The sequence below is a fragment of the Chaetodon auriga genome, chromosome 7 (assembly GCF_051107435.1).
Source record: "Chaetodon auriga isolate fChaAug3 chromosome 7, fChaAug3.hap1, whole genome shotgun sequence".
Lineage (NCBI taxonomy): Eukaryota > Metazoa > Chordata > Actinopteri > Chaetodontiformes > Chaetodontidae > Chaetodon > Chaetodon auriga.
In genome coordinates this window covers 18,336,689-18,355,521 of record NC_135080.1, presented here as the reverse complement: position 1 = coordinate 18,355,521, position 18,833 = coordinate 18,336,689, and the positions used below count along the sequence as shown (strand labels likewise).

Sequence of the window (18,833 nt, the reverse complement as noted above, 5' to 3'; positions counted from 1 at the left end):
GGAGAACTGCTTCTCCACCATCTGGGCGCAAAACCTGCCGGTAGACCACTCCAGCCCCTTCCGTCAGCCGATCCCACTGCTTGAGGAGAACCAAAGCTAGCGGGGATAGCTGCTTGCGCTCCTCCCGGTCAGGATATCGCTGCTGCCTCCAAAACGCTAGCACCTCCCCAATCACAGGGTCAGCCTGCTGAAGTGTGCTAATGTCAGCAGGCAGATGCTGAGGCAAAGCTAAGACGGCAGCCTGACGGGCTTCAAGCCCCCGAGCTTGCAGGGCTTGCTTCAGGGGTGGTGGGAGTATGGTTCCAGGGGCGACAGCATCGAGATCCACTGCCACCGGTGGGTGCAGGCGGGACAGGGCGTCCGCATTTGTATTGCTCTTACCCGGGCGGTAGCGAACCTCAAAGTCAAAGGCCGCAAGCTGGGCTGCCCAGCGCTGTTCCAGAGCACCAAGTTTGGCAGATGACAAGTGGCTAAGCGGATTATTGTCTGTGAAGACAATACACCGGTGACCGAGCAGGTACTCACGGAACTTCTCCGTCATAGCCCACTTTAAGGCCAAAAACTCCAGCTTCATGGAGCTGTAATTGGCTGGGTTGCGCTCTGTAGGCCTCAAACCTCGGCTTGCGTACGCTATTGGCCGGACCTTCCCATCCTGCTCTTGTGAGAGTACTGCGCCCAAACCCCCATGACTCGCGTCCACCTCCAGGATGAAGGGGAGGGAAAAGTCAGCGTAGGCAAGCACAGGAGCATTGGTGAGCCTAGATTTTAAGGCCTCAAAGCTGTGCTGGTGTTCTGGGGTCCACTTCTCTGCCACCCGGCCTGCCGACCGCTTGGACTTGGATCCCCCAAGCTCGGCCACAAGGCGGTGTAGAGGGGCAGCCAACTTGGCGAAACCCTCCACGAAGCGGCGATAATAGCTGGCAAAACCGAGAAAGGACCGCAGCTCCAAGATGGTAGTGGGGGGTTGCCAGTTGGCTACCACCTCCACCTTGCCTGGGTCTGTGGAGACACCATTGGCAGAAATGACATGCCCGAGGTAGCTCACCTCTTGCTGGAAGAAGGAGCATTTTGACAGCTTGGCCTTCAGGCCCTCCTGTTGCAACCGCTGCAGCACCACCTCCAGCCGCTCGAGATGTTGTTGAAAGGTGGCGGAGAAGACCACAATGTCGTCCAGATACAAAAGCAAGGACTGACATTGCTGGTCTCCAAAGATCCTCTGCATGAGCCGCTGGAAGGTGCTAGGGGCATTACACAGCCCAAAGGGCATGCGGTTCCACTCAAACAGCCCGAAAGGAGTGCAAAAAGCTGTCTTGGGTCGGTCGGCCTCCGCAACTGGAACCTGATTGTACCCGCTGGCTAGATCCATAGTGGAAAACCAGCGGGCTCCAGTCAGTGCATCCAGCGATTCCTCAATACGAGGAAGAGGGAAGGCGTCCTTCCTGGTCCTGCTGTTAAGTTGCCGGTAGTCGACGCACAAGCGCAGACTGCCGTCTTTCTTCTTAACCAGCACGATTGGCGAAGCGAAAGGGCTGCTGCTTTCCCGGATGACCTGCGCACCGAGCAGCTGGTTGATATGCTCTTTAACCACCTCGTATTCCGATGGGGGAATACGCCGGTAGCGTTGACGGACGGGGGTGTCATCCAAGAGAGGGATTTCATGAGAAATCAAGTTAGTGCAGCCCAAATCACCGTCGTGAGAAGAGAAGACTGTGGTGTGCTTACGAAGAAGGCCTCGCGCTTCCTCTTGTTCTTCGGCTGACAAAGCCGACAGGTCCACTGCATCCACTGGGTCTGACAGTGGAGGGGCCACAACCTGGGATGCCATAGTGGCTGCATGAGATGGAACCTCCTCAACACCAGGAGGCAAGCTCACCACACGAACCTCACTCAGGGCACCTACCACTGTTCGAGGATAAAGCAGCACATCCGAGGAGCCCACATTCACAATGGGGATGTATGCAGTACCGTTCTCGACTCGAACCAGTGCTGGGGATGCCAACAGTCCAGCAGGAAGTCCCTGATCAGAGGGCTCAAAGAGCACAGTAGTGCCCGAGTACTGTGCTGAACACGTTGCCAGGACCACCTGCATGGTGCCACCAGGAATGCGGCACGCCTTCCTGCCTCGCACCTTGACCGTACCGGCGGCCTCAGAAGGAGGGTCTTTGGAGGCCTGATGGCACCTCTGCAATGCCTGCACCACGGACTCTGGGGCTCCAGTGACAATGGGTAGATCAAACAAGCCTAGTCCATGTTGTCCGAACAGCACCCTATAACATCTCTGTAGGATGTTCATCCCCAAAACACCAGGTGCATGAGGAGAAGCATCCGCCGGAGGGTCTTTGACCACCAGTACCCCACACCCTGGCAAAAGCCTACCACAAAGCTCTACTTCAAGCTCCAAGTAGCCAAGGTAGGGGATGGGCAGCCCGTTGGCCGCTCGAAGCTGCAGCCAATGGCAGGACCGAAGCCTCTCTTGGCCCCAAGCCTCAAAGTGCTGCCGAAAGAAGCTCTCGGTAATGGTGGACACCATTGACCCGGTGTCCACCAGACAAGGAACCACGACTTGCCCCATGACCACATCCACGTGTGGACAAGCAGCAATTAGCTTAGCTTCATCCCCATCCCCCAAGATAAGTGGTGAGCCGGTGGTTGCTCCCCCCGAACTTTGGCTCTGCAGTTCGGCGGGCGCTAGTTTCCCGGGTGCTGAACTGATTCATGAAGCATGCCCGGCCGAGAAGAAGCGGGCGCTAAAGGTCTAGGGCGGGAAAGTGCACGCCCTGCTTCACACTCCCTGGCAAAATGGCCAGGTTGCTGACACCGCCTGCAAATTACTGGGCCACGGTGGGGAGGATGACTGCGCTGCTGGCTGGCCTGCAGCTGAACCAGGGTTTCTGTGAGCTTGTTAAGCTGTTCCTGTTGGAGCCTTAACATCTCTTTCACCTCCAGCAGCTCACCCGCCTGAGGTGGATTAGCCGCCGGAGGGGCACTCTGAACACTGCACTGTAACCCAAGCAGAGAGGGAACCGAATGACTCCGGCCCCGCACACCTCCCGGCAACCCCTCTCGCTCCCACCTAATTGCCTCTGCTCTTACCTCGAGCAGGGTGACAGCAGGCTGCCTGCGTACAAGCTGCTTTAGCTCACGGCGAAGGGAACCATCAATGACATTCTCGACGAATTGGTCACGCAGTAGAACATCTGCATTTAGCATGTCACTGGGAGCACGCTGTTTCACCGACGTCATCAGACTCATTAGCGCGAGGGAGAACTCCTGAAGAGTCTCCCCCTCTTGCTGGCGCCGCGAGAAAAAGGCTTCTTGTAAGGCAACGTACGAGTCTGAGCAACCATACAGCTCCCGGAGAACAGAAATAATTGCAGCCGGGTCACTTCTCTCTGCACTGGAACGATACTTTATCTCTTCACGCGGCTCTCCCTCCAAGTGGTCAAAAAGAAAAAAGGCCTGATCGATTGGGGACAGGTGGCGAGCTCTCATACATGCCTGAACCTCTTCTATCCACTCTTCTAGCCCTAGGCCTGACCTACCCCTAAAGACTGGGCACTTCCTGTCTCGGGGTACCAAGATCAGCCTCTCTGTTACAGGGGCACTAGAGGTGGAGGGTGCTAGAAGAGGCTCAGTGGGAACGGGAGGTGCAGCACTAGGGCCAGGCACGGCCGCAGCCTGCTCCCGCTGCAACCTATCGTTCTCCGCCCTCAACTGTGCCACCAAGTCCCTCAATTCTTGCAGCTCTCCCTCCATTGTCTTTGACTGTTAACAATAACTCTGGACACCAATCTTACCACGATAAACAGGAAACCCACTGCTGCTTCGCCTCCACTTGATGCCTTCACACACAATTTACAATCAGGGGAATAGGCAAATCAGGTATGAAAAGAACACAAAAACAAACAGAAGGACCAAAAAAAAAAAAAACCACAAAGAACACACACCTCACCCTTACTAAGTATATCCTGCCGACAACGCCAAGTTGTGGCGATACGAGGGCTGATACAGTCTTATGGACAAGGTCAGAGTATATAAATTTGAATAGGAAAACCGACAACGCCACCCTGGGATTTTTCACCCAGGGAATACTGGATAGTGGAGAGGCACGCAGGTAAGTTATACAAAGGAGGACGGAGGTGTGGTTCAATGTCAACCAAAGGTTTATTAACAAATCATGCAAGGTAAAAGAAAACAAATTTTAAAAGAAAACTAAGGTGTTAACACTCCACTCCAACGGGGAAGCTTACCGACAGTGCAGGGGGGACCTGGGGGAGGAGGTCCAACTTAAGAGAGGAGCACCCCACTCACACGTGACACCTAACCCAAAAGTGAATTGCACCACAAACTAAACTCCAAAATCACACCACACACGGGACACCGCCACCCGGGACACCACCACCACCGTCGGCTCCCAACAACTAGAAAGGAGAGGGGAGAACACAATTAGTTACAATTGTCACAAGTTATTGGCATTAAAAGCCACAAAAGGCAAGCACGGGGTAGCAACAAAGGAAAACCAAAAACAAACAAACAAACCAAAAAAAAGGAAACAAAGAACACAAGCCTCTGGCCAGAGAAACTAAAGAACAAATTTACATGAACCTTAATTCGAAATGAAAATTAATTAATAACTAACCAACCAAAAAAAGTAACACAATGCACTCTAACAGGCAAAAGTGCCTTATCCCATCGGAGCCCCCCCACACACACACGCGCACTCACCCGTCCACACACGCACGCACACGCACACTCGCACACCCACACACGCACACACAGTCCAGGCTGGGCAACCACCGCTGGGGCCCGATGTTAGGAGAGGAGCTGGACCGAAGTACCAAGGCCCAAACAACCACTCCAAACTAGTCCCGACACGATGCGGTGGCAGCGATAGCAAGCTGGGCAAGCAGCGGCGAGCGGAGCAGGCAGTAGCGAGCGAAGCGGAAGCAGGAGCAGGAGCAATATGCACGAGAGACAGGCAATAGGGGTCGGCGAAGCAGCAGCGTTCCTGCACTTATCTTAACATCCCGGATCGATCCCCTGGTCCGGATCAACGGCATTCAGCCAGTGAGGAGAGAGATGCAGAGGCGCTGCACGGCTCGGTGCAGAGAGGAGCGTCTGTGGTGCGCCGGTGATGCCTTAGCGCCGCTGTGAACACAGACCAGTGAGGCGTTTAACACCTGGGCTAGCCAGCTATTGCTAGGCTAAACCTACACTAACGTGTCCGTACCTGGTCCCCTTTCTGTCTAAAACTTACGACCAGCAAGGAAGATCGCCACCATCCTCTTGACCGCGATGGGCCACTTAAAAAAAAGAAAACACACAGCCGAACCATTTAATAGGCTAGGGTGAGCTAAAAATAACCTGCCGGTATGCGGCCGCGTACCTACCTGCACGAAGAAGAGAGGAGGAAGTGGAAGGCTGGGAAGCGGAAGGGCCTTCGAGCCAGGAAGTGAGAGAGGATGAGGGAGGGACAAAGTCTACCTTTTATACCTTCGCCCTCTGCACCGATAGGCTAACGCGTCAGGTATAGTACAGAGCAGCCGACCCACCGGTATTCAGCCCCAGCAGCATATCATACTGCTACACTAACTTTCGAAAAGGCTCGGGAAAAAAGAGGAAAAGTGTGATCATAAGCTTAGAAAATACATTTGTGCGGTTCCTGTGGAGTGCATCTCCTCTTTGCGGTTTAAACAAACTGATCAGCAGGGGCCCCTGCAGGGTGAGTGGATGGTATTTATCATTTGACTTTGGTCTTGGTGGTTATCGCAATAGGATCTATGAGAATATCTTGATTGCCTCTAAATTCACGAATTTATGGAAAGCGCTGAGCGCCTGCCATCGATGGCAATGCAACCAGAGGATTCCACTCATACATCACTGAAAACTTCCAGCAGCAGTATCCTGAAAACAGAAACTGTGGTTATTGGCTACCAAACTACAACACATAACTAACCCATCCACTCCTCCATATACTGAAGCCCTCCTGTGCTTCTAAATTGCTGGTATAAAATGCCCCGGCCAGAGGGGTAATAGTTTTTGATAATGATCCTGGGCTAAGCTTTAGTGCTGTGTGGCCACATGCCGCACAGACAGCATGATGATTATTTCTCTGAAGTGGGTTGGATGTGTGTCCGTAACGGTAATTTCCAGGCCTGATTGGCAAAGAGCGATGAAATTGGGGGCAGTTAGCACTGAGGGGAAAATAGTGCTGGAGTGTGTGGAAATGCAGAAACCGTCCAATGGTAAACAAATTATCTGAAGTGAAATGACAACATTAGGAGATGCAAAGTGCCGGTCCACATTATGAATATGGTTCTGTGCCCACCATTTGAAACAACTGGGCAGTCTTTATCACAGATCTCTGGCCTCATCTTTCTAAATGCAGGCCAGTCTATGATTTTATGCACGTAAACATATCCAGTAAGGGGTAGTGCATCGGCATTTGGGAGGGAATTCACCACTGTAATTTATGTACATGAAAGATAAAAATATGTGGTTAAAGGAATGTGGAAAACACGGTTTCTCATATTTTCTGAGTTTGTTGTCAGATTGATGATAATTGCTATGTAAAGTCAACCCAAAGTGTTAAGGTCATGCACATTATAACTTCATGCCCACAAACGCAGTCACTGTGACATGTCATGCAGGAATCCCCTCTAGACCTTGAATATGGAGCTCAGTGTCACTGAGGCCATTGTTGGAATGCTGTTGTTCAAAAGTGACGCTTCTTTTTTTTCCATCTGACATGCTGACTTTCATTAAAGTGAAGTATGCGGTTACATGTCGAAATCTACTGTGTGTATTTAAGGGAAGGTGGCCGTTAGATAATGGGCGGATAACCTCTTCGGAAAGAAGCACAATGGTAGATTTCGCAAATCCGAAGTGCTGAAGTAAACATTTCTCTGGTATTGTCACTAATCTTCCCAGACAACATATGAAAACAAACAAAGTAGTTAATATTTTTTTGAAGTTCTATTCATAGTGCATGTTTGGCTGAGAGAGAAAACCCACAGGGCTCTTGTCTGTTGTCTCTAGCGACAGACAAAAGGTGTCTGTTTCTGCTCTGTGTGCCTACACATTCACAGAACCTAACCCCTGATATCAGGGCCCATTTGTCTCACAGCAAATTGGCATGTCTAGACTTTTTTCATTTTATTATTGATGTTTTACCAAGCTCTATGATAAACCCCATTAGGATGCTTAATAAAGCATTATGAACGTGGATCTCCAGCTCTGCGGGCACCTGTGCACAATCACCCTCATCCCCTCATATTACTGTCAGTGCTCAAGTCTAAAGTGAGGTGCTTAATTCTTAATTGGGTATTTTAGTTAGGAAAATATTTTTCATGAACAACTGTGGGGGAGGGGGTTACCTTCGCTCTGTTGCATGTCATGCCTGGCAGACAGTAAAGAACAGGTAGATTAGGGAGTGACATGTCTTTTGCCAACACTGTGATGCCCAGTGAAGGATAAACCTGGCAGATGTGACAGAGATTTATTTGGTGCAGAGGGGATGGATGAATGAATGTAGCCACCTTGATGTAAGCCCCAGCCCTCTCAAACACATCACCCCATTTCTTCCCAGCAGTGTGCCCACACTTGTTTCAAGACTCAGCCAGGCTTTAAATTGAATGAAGGAGGTCACTTTTTAACAGCTCAAGTGACAAGTACAAGCTGGTGTCAGTTAAGTCTTTGATTCTTTCTGTCACCGATGTATGTTAATAACCCTGCGAGGACATCAGTCTTGCAATGGCAACAGAGTACAAACTTGTAGGGAAAGGTGCTTAAAAAGTGTTTACTGAATATAATACAGAGGTTGGACCAAGTTTTGAGCATCAAGTCCCAGTTCAAGACGAGCATGTCTGATGTCATGTTCAAGGTCTTAAACTTAGCATTAAACCTCTTCACTGGCAGTCCCCCTTTTTAAGAACAGTCTTGATGTGCTTAGTCTGAATTCTTGTTGGCTGGTGGTTCTTGTTGATTATTTGCATGCTTATTGTACCATGCAACCACTGGCTATTTTCTAGACCTTTGAAAGCTCCCTTCAGAGTCACAGAAGACATGATGTGTAGCACTCCCTGTGAAGTAAACTGATCTTGCTGTGCAAAATCAGTCGTTCCCCCTTTAAAGGGACAGTTAACCCCAAGTCAAAAATACATTTTTTTTTCTCCTTCTTACCTGTGGTGCTATTTAGTGATCTCGATTGTTTTGGTGTGAGCTGTCAAGTTCTGCAGACATCAGCTGTAGAGATGCCAGACTTCTCTCTAATATAATGGAACTAGATGGCACTCTGCTTTTGTTGCTCAAAAGATGAAATACCTCATTTGAAAAACTTATCAGCAATATGTCTTTCCATAAAGTATAACCCCATTACTAAAGATCATCCACGGATATTTTTGTGAGCAGTTTCATCTAGGAACTATTTTCTTCCTACCAAATTACACCCACCAGCCATATTGTTGTGCAAAGGAAACATGCATCCTCCAGCACTGCAAGCTTGAGGAGATTAGTTTATAGCTAACAGACACTGCTAGCTAATGTTACAGCTCAGACGAGGAGGAGGCCTTTAATGTTTACATCCCACGCTGTCACGAGCACGAGCGTTTTGCCCATGAGGAGACGCATGCTTCCTTCTGTGCAGTGATGCGGTTGGCAGGTGTGGTTTGGTAGAAAGAAAATAGTTGCCCCATGAAACTGCACACAACAAGATCTGTGGATTATCTTCAGTAACCAGGTCATGCTTTCTGTAAAGATACATTTCTTTTGAGTTATGCAAAATATTTTTTTGGCACATTGAGCAACACAAGCCGAATACCTTCCAGTTATATTCCGGAGAAGTCACCTCCTCAGCCAATATCTCCAGAATTTGGCAACTCTCACCTAAACTATCTAGATGACTAAACAGCACTGCAGGTAAGAGGAAAATAAACTATTTTTGAATTTGGGGTTAACTGTCCCTTTAAGTCATGCAGCTCAAGTTCAAGTAAAGCTTGAGTCATGGCTCACATTTGTCTGTTTGTGTGAGAGACGTGTGATTCAGTTGAGTGCAGTTAATTAATATTTTTGAGGGGGCTGTTTGAGACATCAACTAATTGTTGACAACAGTTTCAGGGCAGAGAGTGACTCTGAATTACCATGAAGTCCATTTGTAAATCATGTGCTACAATCTGTCCCTTTGCAGACAATATAACACAACATATAAAACAGGTGAGAAGGTTTTTCGCCTCATCAAGCTGAGCTCCATGTAAAAAAATAGTCTCCTGTCTTTTTCTCGATGACGAATGGGGCACAAGGGGATCCCGAGAAGATGCACAGGAGGAAGGATATAGGCGGGTGGTAGGAAGTATGCAGACGTGTGCTGCCAACAGAGAGATCCCTCCAATGTTAAATCAATTACAGCACAGGCTGAACTGTTTGATAATATCAGTCATGACTGAGCAGATACAAGATTCCCTGGTGTTTACAATGTTTTCCCAGAACATGCCAAGAGATCTGGTGAGGAGCTGTCTATATGTTGGCGCGCTGCTGACTGGGTAGCAGAGTACAGTCGAGATAAGCTCCTCACGTGGGAAGACAGTCAGGGCTGAACAAAGCTGTCTAGGTTTGAAGGGCAATACATATGGTGAGATAAAGTCTCATCCAGCCAGCATCACCTACAATGTGCATGCACATTTACGAAGGGCCTGGTTAGCCAGGGAGAAGCTGTTGAGTCTCAAGATGATGAAAAGCCTATTATATGCTTTGAGGTACGGTACATTCTATTTTTCCTGATTTTGGTTGAGTAATAGATCTATATTAAAATGAGGCAGTGTACAGGGTTGTGTATTTCTGTCTGTCTGACAGTGTACACGGGGAAGAGAGTGCATGAATCAATATGAAAACTTCTGCTTGCATCTTTAACAAGCTATCCATCACGTGGCATTCAGTTCAAGGCAGAAAAATGACTTGTGGGGATTCTAATGGCATTTTCTAACTCAATTAAAATCAGTTTCTGGTATGACAACAATCTCTTCTCTGATGTGGTTTGAAATCATACAACAAAGCAAATCAATTTCCTCCTCCGCAGTAGGATAAGTAATTTCCTTTAAATATAAAACCAAGCATCCAGTAGATGACTAGTGTGATGCAAAGATATTGTAAGACGAAAGCAGGCTTTCACGTTCTTTGGTGTCTTTGCTCTGCTCATTTTTGTGATTCACTACTGAAGCTTCTTTTCTTATCAGGTTTGTATATGATTAAATGAAAAAAATGTGTGTCTGGCCTGCATGTTTGTATGCCTGCCTGTGTATGTGCTGCACAGGCACAAAAGAGAAAGATGGATATTAAGTTGTCTGAATAAAAGGTAGATGTTCTGATCCAAGAAACTGAACTTGGAAGTTTGAAAATAAGAAATAGCTATGAACAAAACTGTCTCAGTGAAGTATGAGAGAGGAAGTGACACTTTTAAACCTTTGCTGCAATTCGTGCTCCCAAATCCGACTGTGTCTGTATGAATGCATGTCTGTGTATATGTGCGTGTGTGTGTGTGTGTGTAGGCTTTAGCTGATAGGCAGCCTGTCAGTGTTTCTAACTACACATCAGTACCACTCTGCATCCTCCACTCTGATCCAAAAACCTAACCCCCCCCCCTCGCCGCCATACCCCTCCCCATTAACACACCCTCTGCCTCTAATGGAGTTCACTGCACACCACTTTCCGCCTGAGCACGCGGTGGAGGAGTGCAGCTAATAGCAGCTGTGCAGTTGGAATACATGGGTGTGAGCTCAACTTAATGTATGCCACTAGAGCAGTGTTGGCAGACAAGATCGTGTGATCTGCTGCGATGTGTACGAGCCCAGCCCATCTGTACGGTGACATCCTTCATAAATGAACCAAGCTGAGCTGTGACGGCTGTCTCTTAGCCTGTGCTTCAGTCCTGGTGCTGCACTGACACCTCTGATGCGTGTACAGTGTCTTGTCTCCGAATGACGAATTGTAAAAGAAAGTGCCACGTTTGTATATCACCCTGTAGGGTTCTTGTAACATGACTTTGACAAGAGGTTTGAGTGAAATTGGTGGAAATGGGCATATGGTGCACTTCCCTTCATTTTCCCTTCATTCAGTGCTTGACACATTGAAAGCAGGTGTTTGTAAAACCATACTTATTCCACTCTTTTGATCTTGAATTTCCAATGCCCTCTTCTCCTATTTACATTAAAAAAACATAATGACTTAAATGCATCAGACCTAACCTTTTCACGTCTTCTTTTCGTCTTAAGGGGCAGAGGCCATGTTTTCCCAGCAGCCACAGGACCTGGTGGTGGTGGCAGGCCAGCCTGTGACATTACCATGCACTATCCCTGGCTACCATGGCGTTGTCCTGTGGATAAAAGATGGCCTGGCACTGGGAGTTGGCAGAGACCTCTCTGGTAAGACACATTTATACCCTTGAGCGTGTCACCCTGGATTTCTCCATCATCCTCAGTTTCCCCTATTAATTAACACTCTCTAATATAACTGTCATGTTCAAATGGCTGCTTTTTGTCATCTAAAGCCCCCACATGTGAACATCCTCCCCTTCTATCCTGCCAAATATATCACTCCACAGGTAGATAACAGAGGTCTCATAATAGTGTATTACAAAAGAAGCATTACATTACAAGTGTTATGTGAAGCATCAATAATTATATCACTCAACAGCACCAGACAGAATCAAAAATTCATTTCTGTGTCAGTGTTAGATGCAGACCCAAAAATCTTATACTTGTTTGGCAGAGAAGCCCAAAAATCCGAATGAAATGTGAAATCAATAGTGGCACTGGTCTTTCTCTGGTGCTTCAGGCTGCTAAATGGCTTTTTGAAGAGTAGCTGGCGTCCTCTAATTACACTGCACCTCGTGTATAATTGCCTTAATTGTTTAATTTGAAGTAAAAGTGACTACTGCACTGTCATTTAGTAGCCTGTTGTTTTACCAATCAAGGCTTTATGTGTATTCATGACTTTTGATGAATTTCAAGGAAACATATCACTCCTCCAAATAAACATTTACAACCTCTTGAATCACTGAGCTATTGAATGAGAAAATCCATAAAAGTGTAGTACGCCTGCATCATTTACTGAAATGATCATTAAATTCTTCCAAAACAGAGATCCATTTGAATCTGTGCACAAGCACTCAGCACACAGCAGGATGCATTACTCTATAAGGGCACAGTCTTTATTTTAGAGCTTTCTAATTGGCCTCACGCACCACCTCAGTGTGACCACTGAGAAATCAAAATAATTCATGATTGACTGCAAAATAATAATTTTACAGTGAGAAAATATTTTACTGCAGCCAATTTCAAAACACGAAAGACTCTTATGATGAGGAAGGATTAAATATGTATTTCACTTGAGACTGCGGGTCTTCTACCCTCTGACCTTTAGCAAACGCTCCAAGAGGCCTTCCCTGTCACTGATGTGGTTTGTAATTAAACCTCAGTGGCTGACAGAGCCCCAGTAAAGCCACCCTATTCCCTCCTCAAGTTCTTATCAGACCCAGGGGAGGCTGAGGGGTTGCAGTAAACAATGGTCCTGCAGTCTTCAAGTCTCCTTTGGAGGAGGAGGAGGCAGAAGAGGAGAGTACTTATGATTGCTAGAGACAGAATGAGAGAGAGAAAGAGAAGAGGGAAGGAAGGAGCACAATTTTATTTCGGGTCAGAGTGGAGCAGAGATGTAGAGTTTGTTTTATCCTCCTCTATTTTTATTGATGTAACAAAACAAGCCAATAAGACAAAATTTCATTTGAAAAATGGCTCAAGACAGAGGAAGGAATAGAGCAGAGTAAACTGAGAGAATGTGGGGTCACAACACACAAAGGAACTACAGTAGATCAACCTTTAACACTACATCTGTGAATAGGTTAACAGTCACAGACAAGATGCAGTAATTCTGACCTTGCCCCTCTCCAGCAACCATTCTCTTCTTATTATCTGGCCATGCAGTCAAGCCCAATATGTAGAGTTGGAATGATCTTCCTCTCTAAAAAATGCACAGGCTTTTGTATGGGGTGGAATAGCTGCCTGCCTGGATAAGATAGGTAGAATCAACAGCATGATACAGACAGGGGCTGAGTGCCTTCTATTGAGAGGAATGACACTTTTTCAAAATAAAGCGCACCACAGCTGTCCTTTTTATCACTCCTGCCTACATAACCAAGTAATGCATGCGGCAGTACATCCACTGCAAGATGTACACAATGAAAGGAAAGTGGCAGCTGTATACATAAAAAGTGCGACGAATCAAATGTTGCATGGAGCATTTCAATAATATAGGTCTGCTTGGCTATTCATAGAAAGAAGCTGCGTCTGCAACGTGGAGCTCCGCCTGGGACCTGTTTCCATTCACAGGAGCGGTGATTAAACTGAGAGAACTCTTTCACCATTCAGCGCAAGAAATCACAGCACAAAAGCCAATGATTCCTATCTGCCCCTGAATTTCCTGTTCATTCCCTTTTGTGTCACGCGTCTCCACTCTAATTAAAGAAAAGTGAAGTAGCCCCACAAATGCTCAGAACATACCAATCAATGTCATGAATATGCATGGCAGAGAATGTATCTGCTACACACAATGATGGTGACAACAGACAAAGCAGCTATAAGTGAAAGCTCCTGGTGCGCACACATTGGAGACGGAGAAGGAAGTGTTTGTATATATTATGCACTGAGGGTGTAGGAGTCCTTGAGTGGAGAACAGTTAGTAAGCATGTGTCACTTTCCTCCCATGAGGGTAAACTGAACACTGGTCACCTCTTCACAGCTTCTACAAACCCATTTCCATCCCCTGGTGGACACACTGTGTGAAACATGTAGTAGGTAAATGCTATAAATCACAAGGCCACGCCTCAAGTGTCTGTATACTTATATGCGCGCGCGCGCGCACGCACACACACACACACACACACACACACACACACACACACACACACACACACATACACGCACGCCATTGATCCAGCCTCAAGACAAATCCATTTCCCCCTGATGGATTCATTACTCCTTAATGGGCCTATTTTACATTGTTTGCTTTAGGTAACTCATTGTGTCTTTGAAATTCACTGAGATCTAAGATCAATGGCCCTTTATGCACACATCACCTGTGTACAGGTGATCAGTCTTCATGTGTGCCATTATAATTTTAGTCATATTGAAATAATGCAAAATCAAGGGGCTTATAAGATGGCAAAAATACATTACAGTATGTTTTCTGCTCTTTGGAATTGAGATTATAAAATTCTTACTACTTACTCTCCACCACAGATGCAAATCATTTCTCCTTTTGGAACCAACTAATGCTCAGAGATGAAACTGGAACAGAGCCATATCCTCACACAGCAAAATTATTCTTAGTTTGCCATAGGCACACATGAGGTAATTGGCCAGATCATCTGTTTGTGCAACAGAAATTTACATGGCTTATACCTTGCTACAATTAAGACAAGCAAAACAGAAGTGCATTTGAAGCAAATGCGGTTTCTGGGGTTGGTACAATACACATGCGCTTGGTGGGCTGGAGTCAACTCAAGGTCACATCATTCAGAACGTGCAATGATCATTACCCTTGCGATCCGCATTGGCATTATTGCTTTGAATCTCATCAATGAACATAAAATTGAAGCAAAATGGTTCCCTGGGTGACCTTGTGCACATAATGGTGCGTCCTCTATTTTAGGCATCGTTCTGAGCATGAACAGGCAGAAAGCTCCTTTTCAGGCAATGGTTATTAATATTATTAATGGAAGCTTTTAGTTCTGATCGGGTCTCTTTTAACCCTGTTACATTTACAGCCTGTTTTACCGAAGTCCTGCTATCCCTCGGTGTGGGACACTTTGTAGCAAATAATGTGAATTTCAAAGAAAGGAGACATTTTATCACCTCTGTGGCTAGCTTTCAGACAAAACATCTACTAGTGCAGTTTCAATTTTTTCCCATTTATTAGTGAGCTTGCCATTTATTATCGTTTATTATCTCTCCATCTATATATGATGTTTATGTTTAGGTGTTCTTTTGTCCTTCGTCCTCCCACTGTACAGACCCTTAAGATTAAAGGCTATACGTAGGAGGGCCGCTTAATCAGCCGTAACTCACCCCACAAGCATAAAATGAGGCCCACATCATGCGCTATTAAAGGCAACTGGATTCGATAAAGCAACAGACAGTGATTGGACTTTGAGCATACAGTTGGTTTTTGCAGTAGACAAATTTGAGGACTTGAAAAGCTTTTATAAGGCTGCCCAGTCTATCATGTTCCTTTTGGGTGCTAAAACATGTAACCAGTCTGTAAAACCTTTATAGTGAGAGAAAGACTGACGTGTTTGGGGAGCTCTGAAGTGGACATGAGTCGTTGGCTAGCTGTTACTGAGAAATCAATGTTATACTACTCAACATTTATTGGTAAAGTCCCAACAGTTGGATGGGTACTCATAGATTTATTGAGAAAAAAAATGACAAGTAAGTGAATCTGAAGACTGTAGTTTTCGTTTTTCAAAGCACAAAGTTAGAGTAAGGCTTTGTTAAAAGCTTGGCCTTGTTCTGCTGTAAAAATCTCCAATCTTATCCAATACTTTCATCATTGATCAGTTACTTTAGGACCAGTGGAGGGAAAAAAAAAACAATTCTTAGCTGTAAATTTTTAGCATTTTTTGGAGTGTATTTTTCATGAACAGACATTCTCATTTCATCCCACATACGGTATCCCTATTAATGAGAAAGATGGAGTGAGAGAGAGAGAAAAAGGATCTTCAGAGACGAGCAATTCCAAAAGCATGAGAAATACCCCATAAAGCTTTCCAGCCAAACACATTCCTCTTCCTGCTTATTTGCCCCGGTGGAGGGATGCACTCCACAACACACTCTCAATGCATATTCCGATAATAGTTAAGGGGATATCTTTAAAACCGTCTCACTTGACTTGTGTAAAATGCCCAGGTCTCTTGGATATTGCTCTGCTTTCTTTTATTATGAAACTATAAATCATTTGACAGAGCAAATGCTGAAACACCTCAAACTCTCGCTGTTCCTGTTTATGGTTGCAGTGAAACATCATTCTCCAGAATGCAGCAACCTCCACAGCAGCTCATTAACATTGCCAGAAGTGCTGTAAAAACATTTTTTTTTTTTTTTTTTTTTTTACAATTCATGTTTTAAGCCACTCTGACAGTGCATGGGTAAATTAGTAAACAAACAATGAAAAACTATACTCACCCATAATGTATAATCCTCAACCGCTGCCTATTTGAATGATCTGGAGCAGCTCAATTACTGTTAGCTGAGCCTATACTGTGTATTTTTAGATAGGTAGATAGATAAGACTTTATTGATTCCACACTGGGGAAATTTAGTTGTTACAGCCAGCAAGTATTACAAAGAGCAAGCACAGTAGCATAAAGAGGTCAAATTAAAAAAGCATACAGGCTACAGAATAGAAAAAACAACTATATATATGAACATTTGTTCAAATTATAAAAAATAGTGCCATAAAAATCCTACTGCCATAAAAAAGCACTATTGCTAATATTCTTATGAGAAAACTAACTAATGACATGTGTTGTATTGCACTTGAGAAATACCAGGTATACAATATGTACAGTTTATAAAAGTACTGTTGCCAATACGGATAATAAATAGTGTTATTGTTCAGTTGAGAGAAATGCACAACTTAGAAATTGTACCAGATGAAGTGGATAACGTGAGCGGATATTAGCATTGATAAAAGCAGTGCAAAACAGAAGTAGGTTTATGATGTAGAACTGAGAAAGACGGCATCAACACAGTGCTACATTACATGATGGTGGTGTTAAACAGTCTGACAGCTGTTGGGGTGAAGGACCTGCGGGAGCGTTCTTTCATACACACCGGATGCAGCAGTCTGTTACTAAAGGAGCTACTTAAGCCCCCCACTGTCTCATGCAGGGGGTGGGATGGGTTGTCCATGATCGATGTCAGCTTGGCTAACATCCTCCTCTCACCCACCCCCTCCATGGTGTCCAGAGGGCAGTTGAGGACAGAGCCAGCTCTCCTGACCAGTTTGTTCAGTCTTTTCCTGACCCTCTCAGAGCTTCCACAGCCCCAGCAGACCACTGCATAGAAAACTACAGATGCCACCACAGAGTCATAAAATGTTTTTAACAGTATCCTACATACTCCAAAGGACCTAAGTCTGACATTTTTGTTCATGTGTGTACTGATTTAAGTGTGTTTGCCAATCAGCACACTGACAACTTGATAATAATTCTATTGTATGTACATTTAGCATGTCTCATTTTGTATGCAAAGCTTTTACAGTGACAAATTTACCTTAATGCATTTGGTAAATGAGCAGTATTTTGATGTTGAAGGTGTTTAAAATGAACAAATGTGTTTGCGCTGCAGGCTATCCTCGTTACACGGTGATTGGTGACCATGGTTCAGGAGAGCATCATTTGCGAATCCAGCGTGTCGAGCTGATGGATGACGCTGTGTTTGAGTGCCAGGCTGTCCAGGCCGCCATGAGGTCCCGTCCTGCTCGTCTCACTGTACTGGGTAAGTATGAATGAAACACACACACACCATCCAAACAACACCATTATGCTGGCCAACCACCTCCAATCACTGAGGTGCAAAGCAACTCATGGGAAAGGCTCCACTGGCGTCATTGACTTCTCACACCCTCCTTTGCCTTCCATGGTAGTTTGATGACAAAATCACATCAACATCACTTGGCTTTATAGTGTGATATCTGATCTTTCATTAGAACAAATGTACGTACAAGCTCGAGATCAACGTCCAGGTGTTCTGGAGGAGAACAGGAAAAGTAGCTCATGTGCATGATCTCAAATATTCAACCCATATCGACACTCTTGAGTCTAAAGACTGGACGGAAGTGCTGCCAGAGCTCAATGGGCCCTAACAGACGTGCTTCACAACAATAAAAGAATGCACTTGTCCTTGTTCACTTTCCAATTACACAGAAAATACACACACACAATAAGAGATATTAGCATGCAGTCTTACTCAAAACATATCCACATAAATCCTGAGAACAAAAGACATATTTTGAATTAAAACCATCAGAAAGGAATTAAATCAATGCTAATGTTTCCCATTTGGCAGACAGTGTCAATATGACTAAACTTTTTCCGACCCTTACATTTCCACTTTAATTTCCTTCCCCTGCATGCAGCCTCCATTTTCATTATTACTGTAAGCTTGAGAGGTTACTGGTTCATAATTAAACTTTATTGGGTTATCATTCAGCATTGCCATTTCTGCCTTATTAAGTAGCACGAGTGCAATCGCTGTCTCACGTCTCTTTCTTGGGCCCTTCAAGCTTCCCGCTGCTTCCTGTCCCCTGCCTCTCACAACCTCCCTCAATGGAAGACTGCTGGAAAGATAGCGTGAGTCAATGACAGAGCGAAAGGGAACATGGGAGAAGGAAGGAGGAGAAAAAAGAGTTGAGAGAGAGGGGGTGGGGGGGTGTCTGCCACGCAGTATCCTCGCCACGAGCGACTGATCCGCCTTATTGATCCAACCTAATGAAAAGTGAAACTAACGATTTGTAGTGGAGACGGCAGCAGGAGAAAAAGAGAGAGGGGAAGACAAATTGCGGCATAACGTTTCTCTGGCTGCCGAGCCCCCTGCAAATGGATATGAGTGAATAATTATGGATACTTCCACAGAGAGCTAAAACGTCTGTTGCAACTGCACTTTCCTGCCGTCTACTACTGTTCTTTCTCTATGTTCTCAAGTCTCTCGAAGTTTTGCTGCTCTGACATCGTGCTTTTCACAGAAAAATTTAATTACAGTGTCAAGGAGGCCGAGAAGAGTCACTGA

The 18,833-nt window shown here is 45.6% G+C and overlaps 1 protein-coding gene across 10 annotated transcripts in view; it reads left to right on the top strand.

Annotated features, from left to right (window-relative positions):
* The window catches only part of kirrel3b (kirre like nephrin family adhesion molecule 3b), a 163,809-nt gene that overhangs the window by 91,792 nt on the left and 53,184 nt on the right, over window positions 1–18,833 (top strand). For all 10 annotated transcript variants that reach the window (XM_076734456.1, XM_076734453.1, XM_076734460.1 and 7 more), the window contains 2 exons: window positions 11,262–11,411; window positions 17,394–17,543. In XM_076734456.1, coding sequence (XP_076590571.1) covers window positions 11,262–11,411; window positions 17,394–17,543 — 300 coding nt within the window. The remainder of the gene's footprint in view (window positions 1–11,261; window positions 11,412–17,393; window positions 17,544–18,833) is intronic.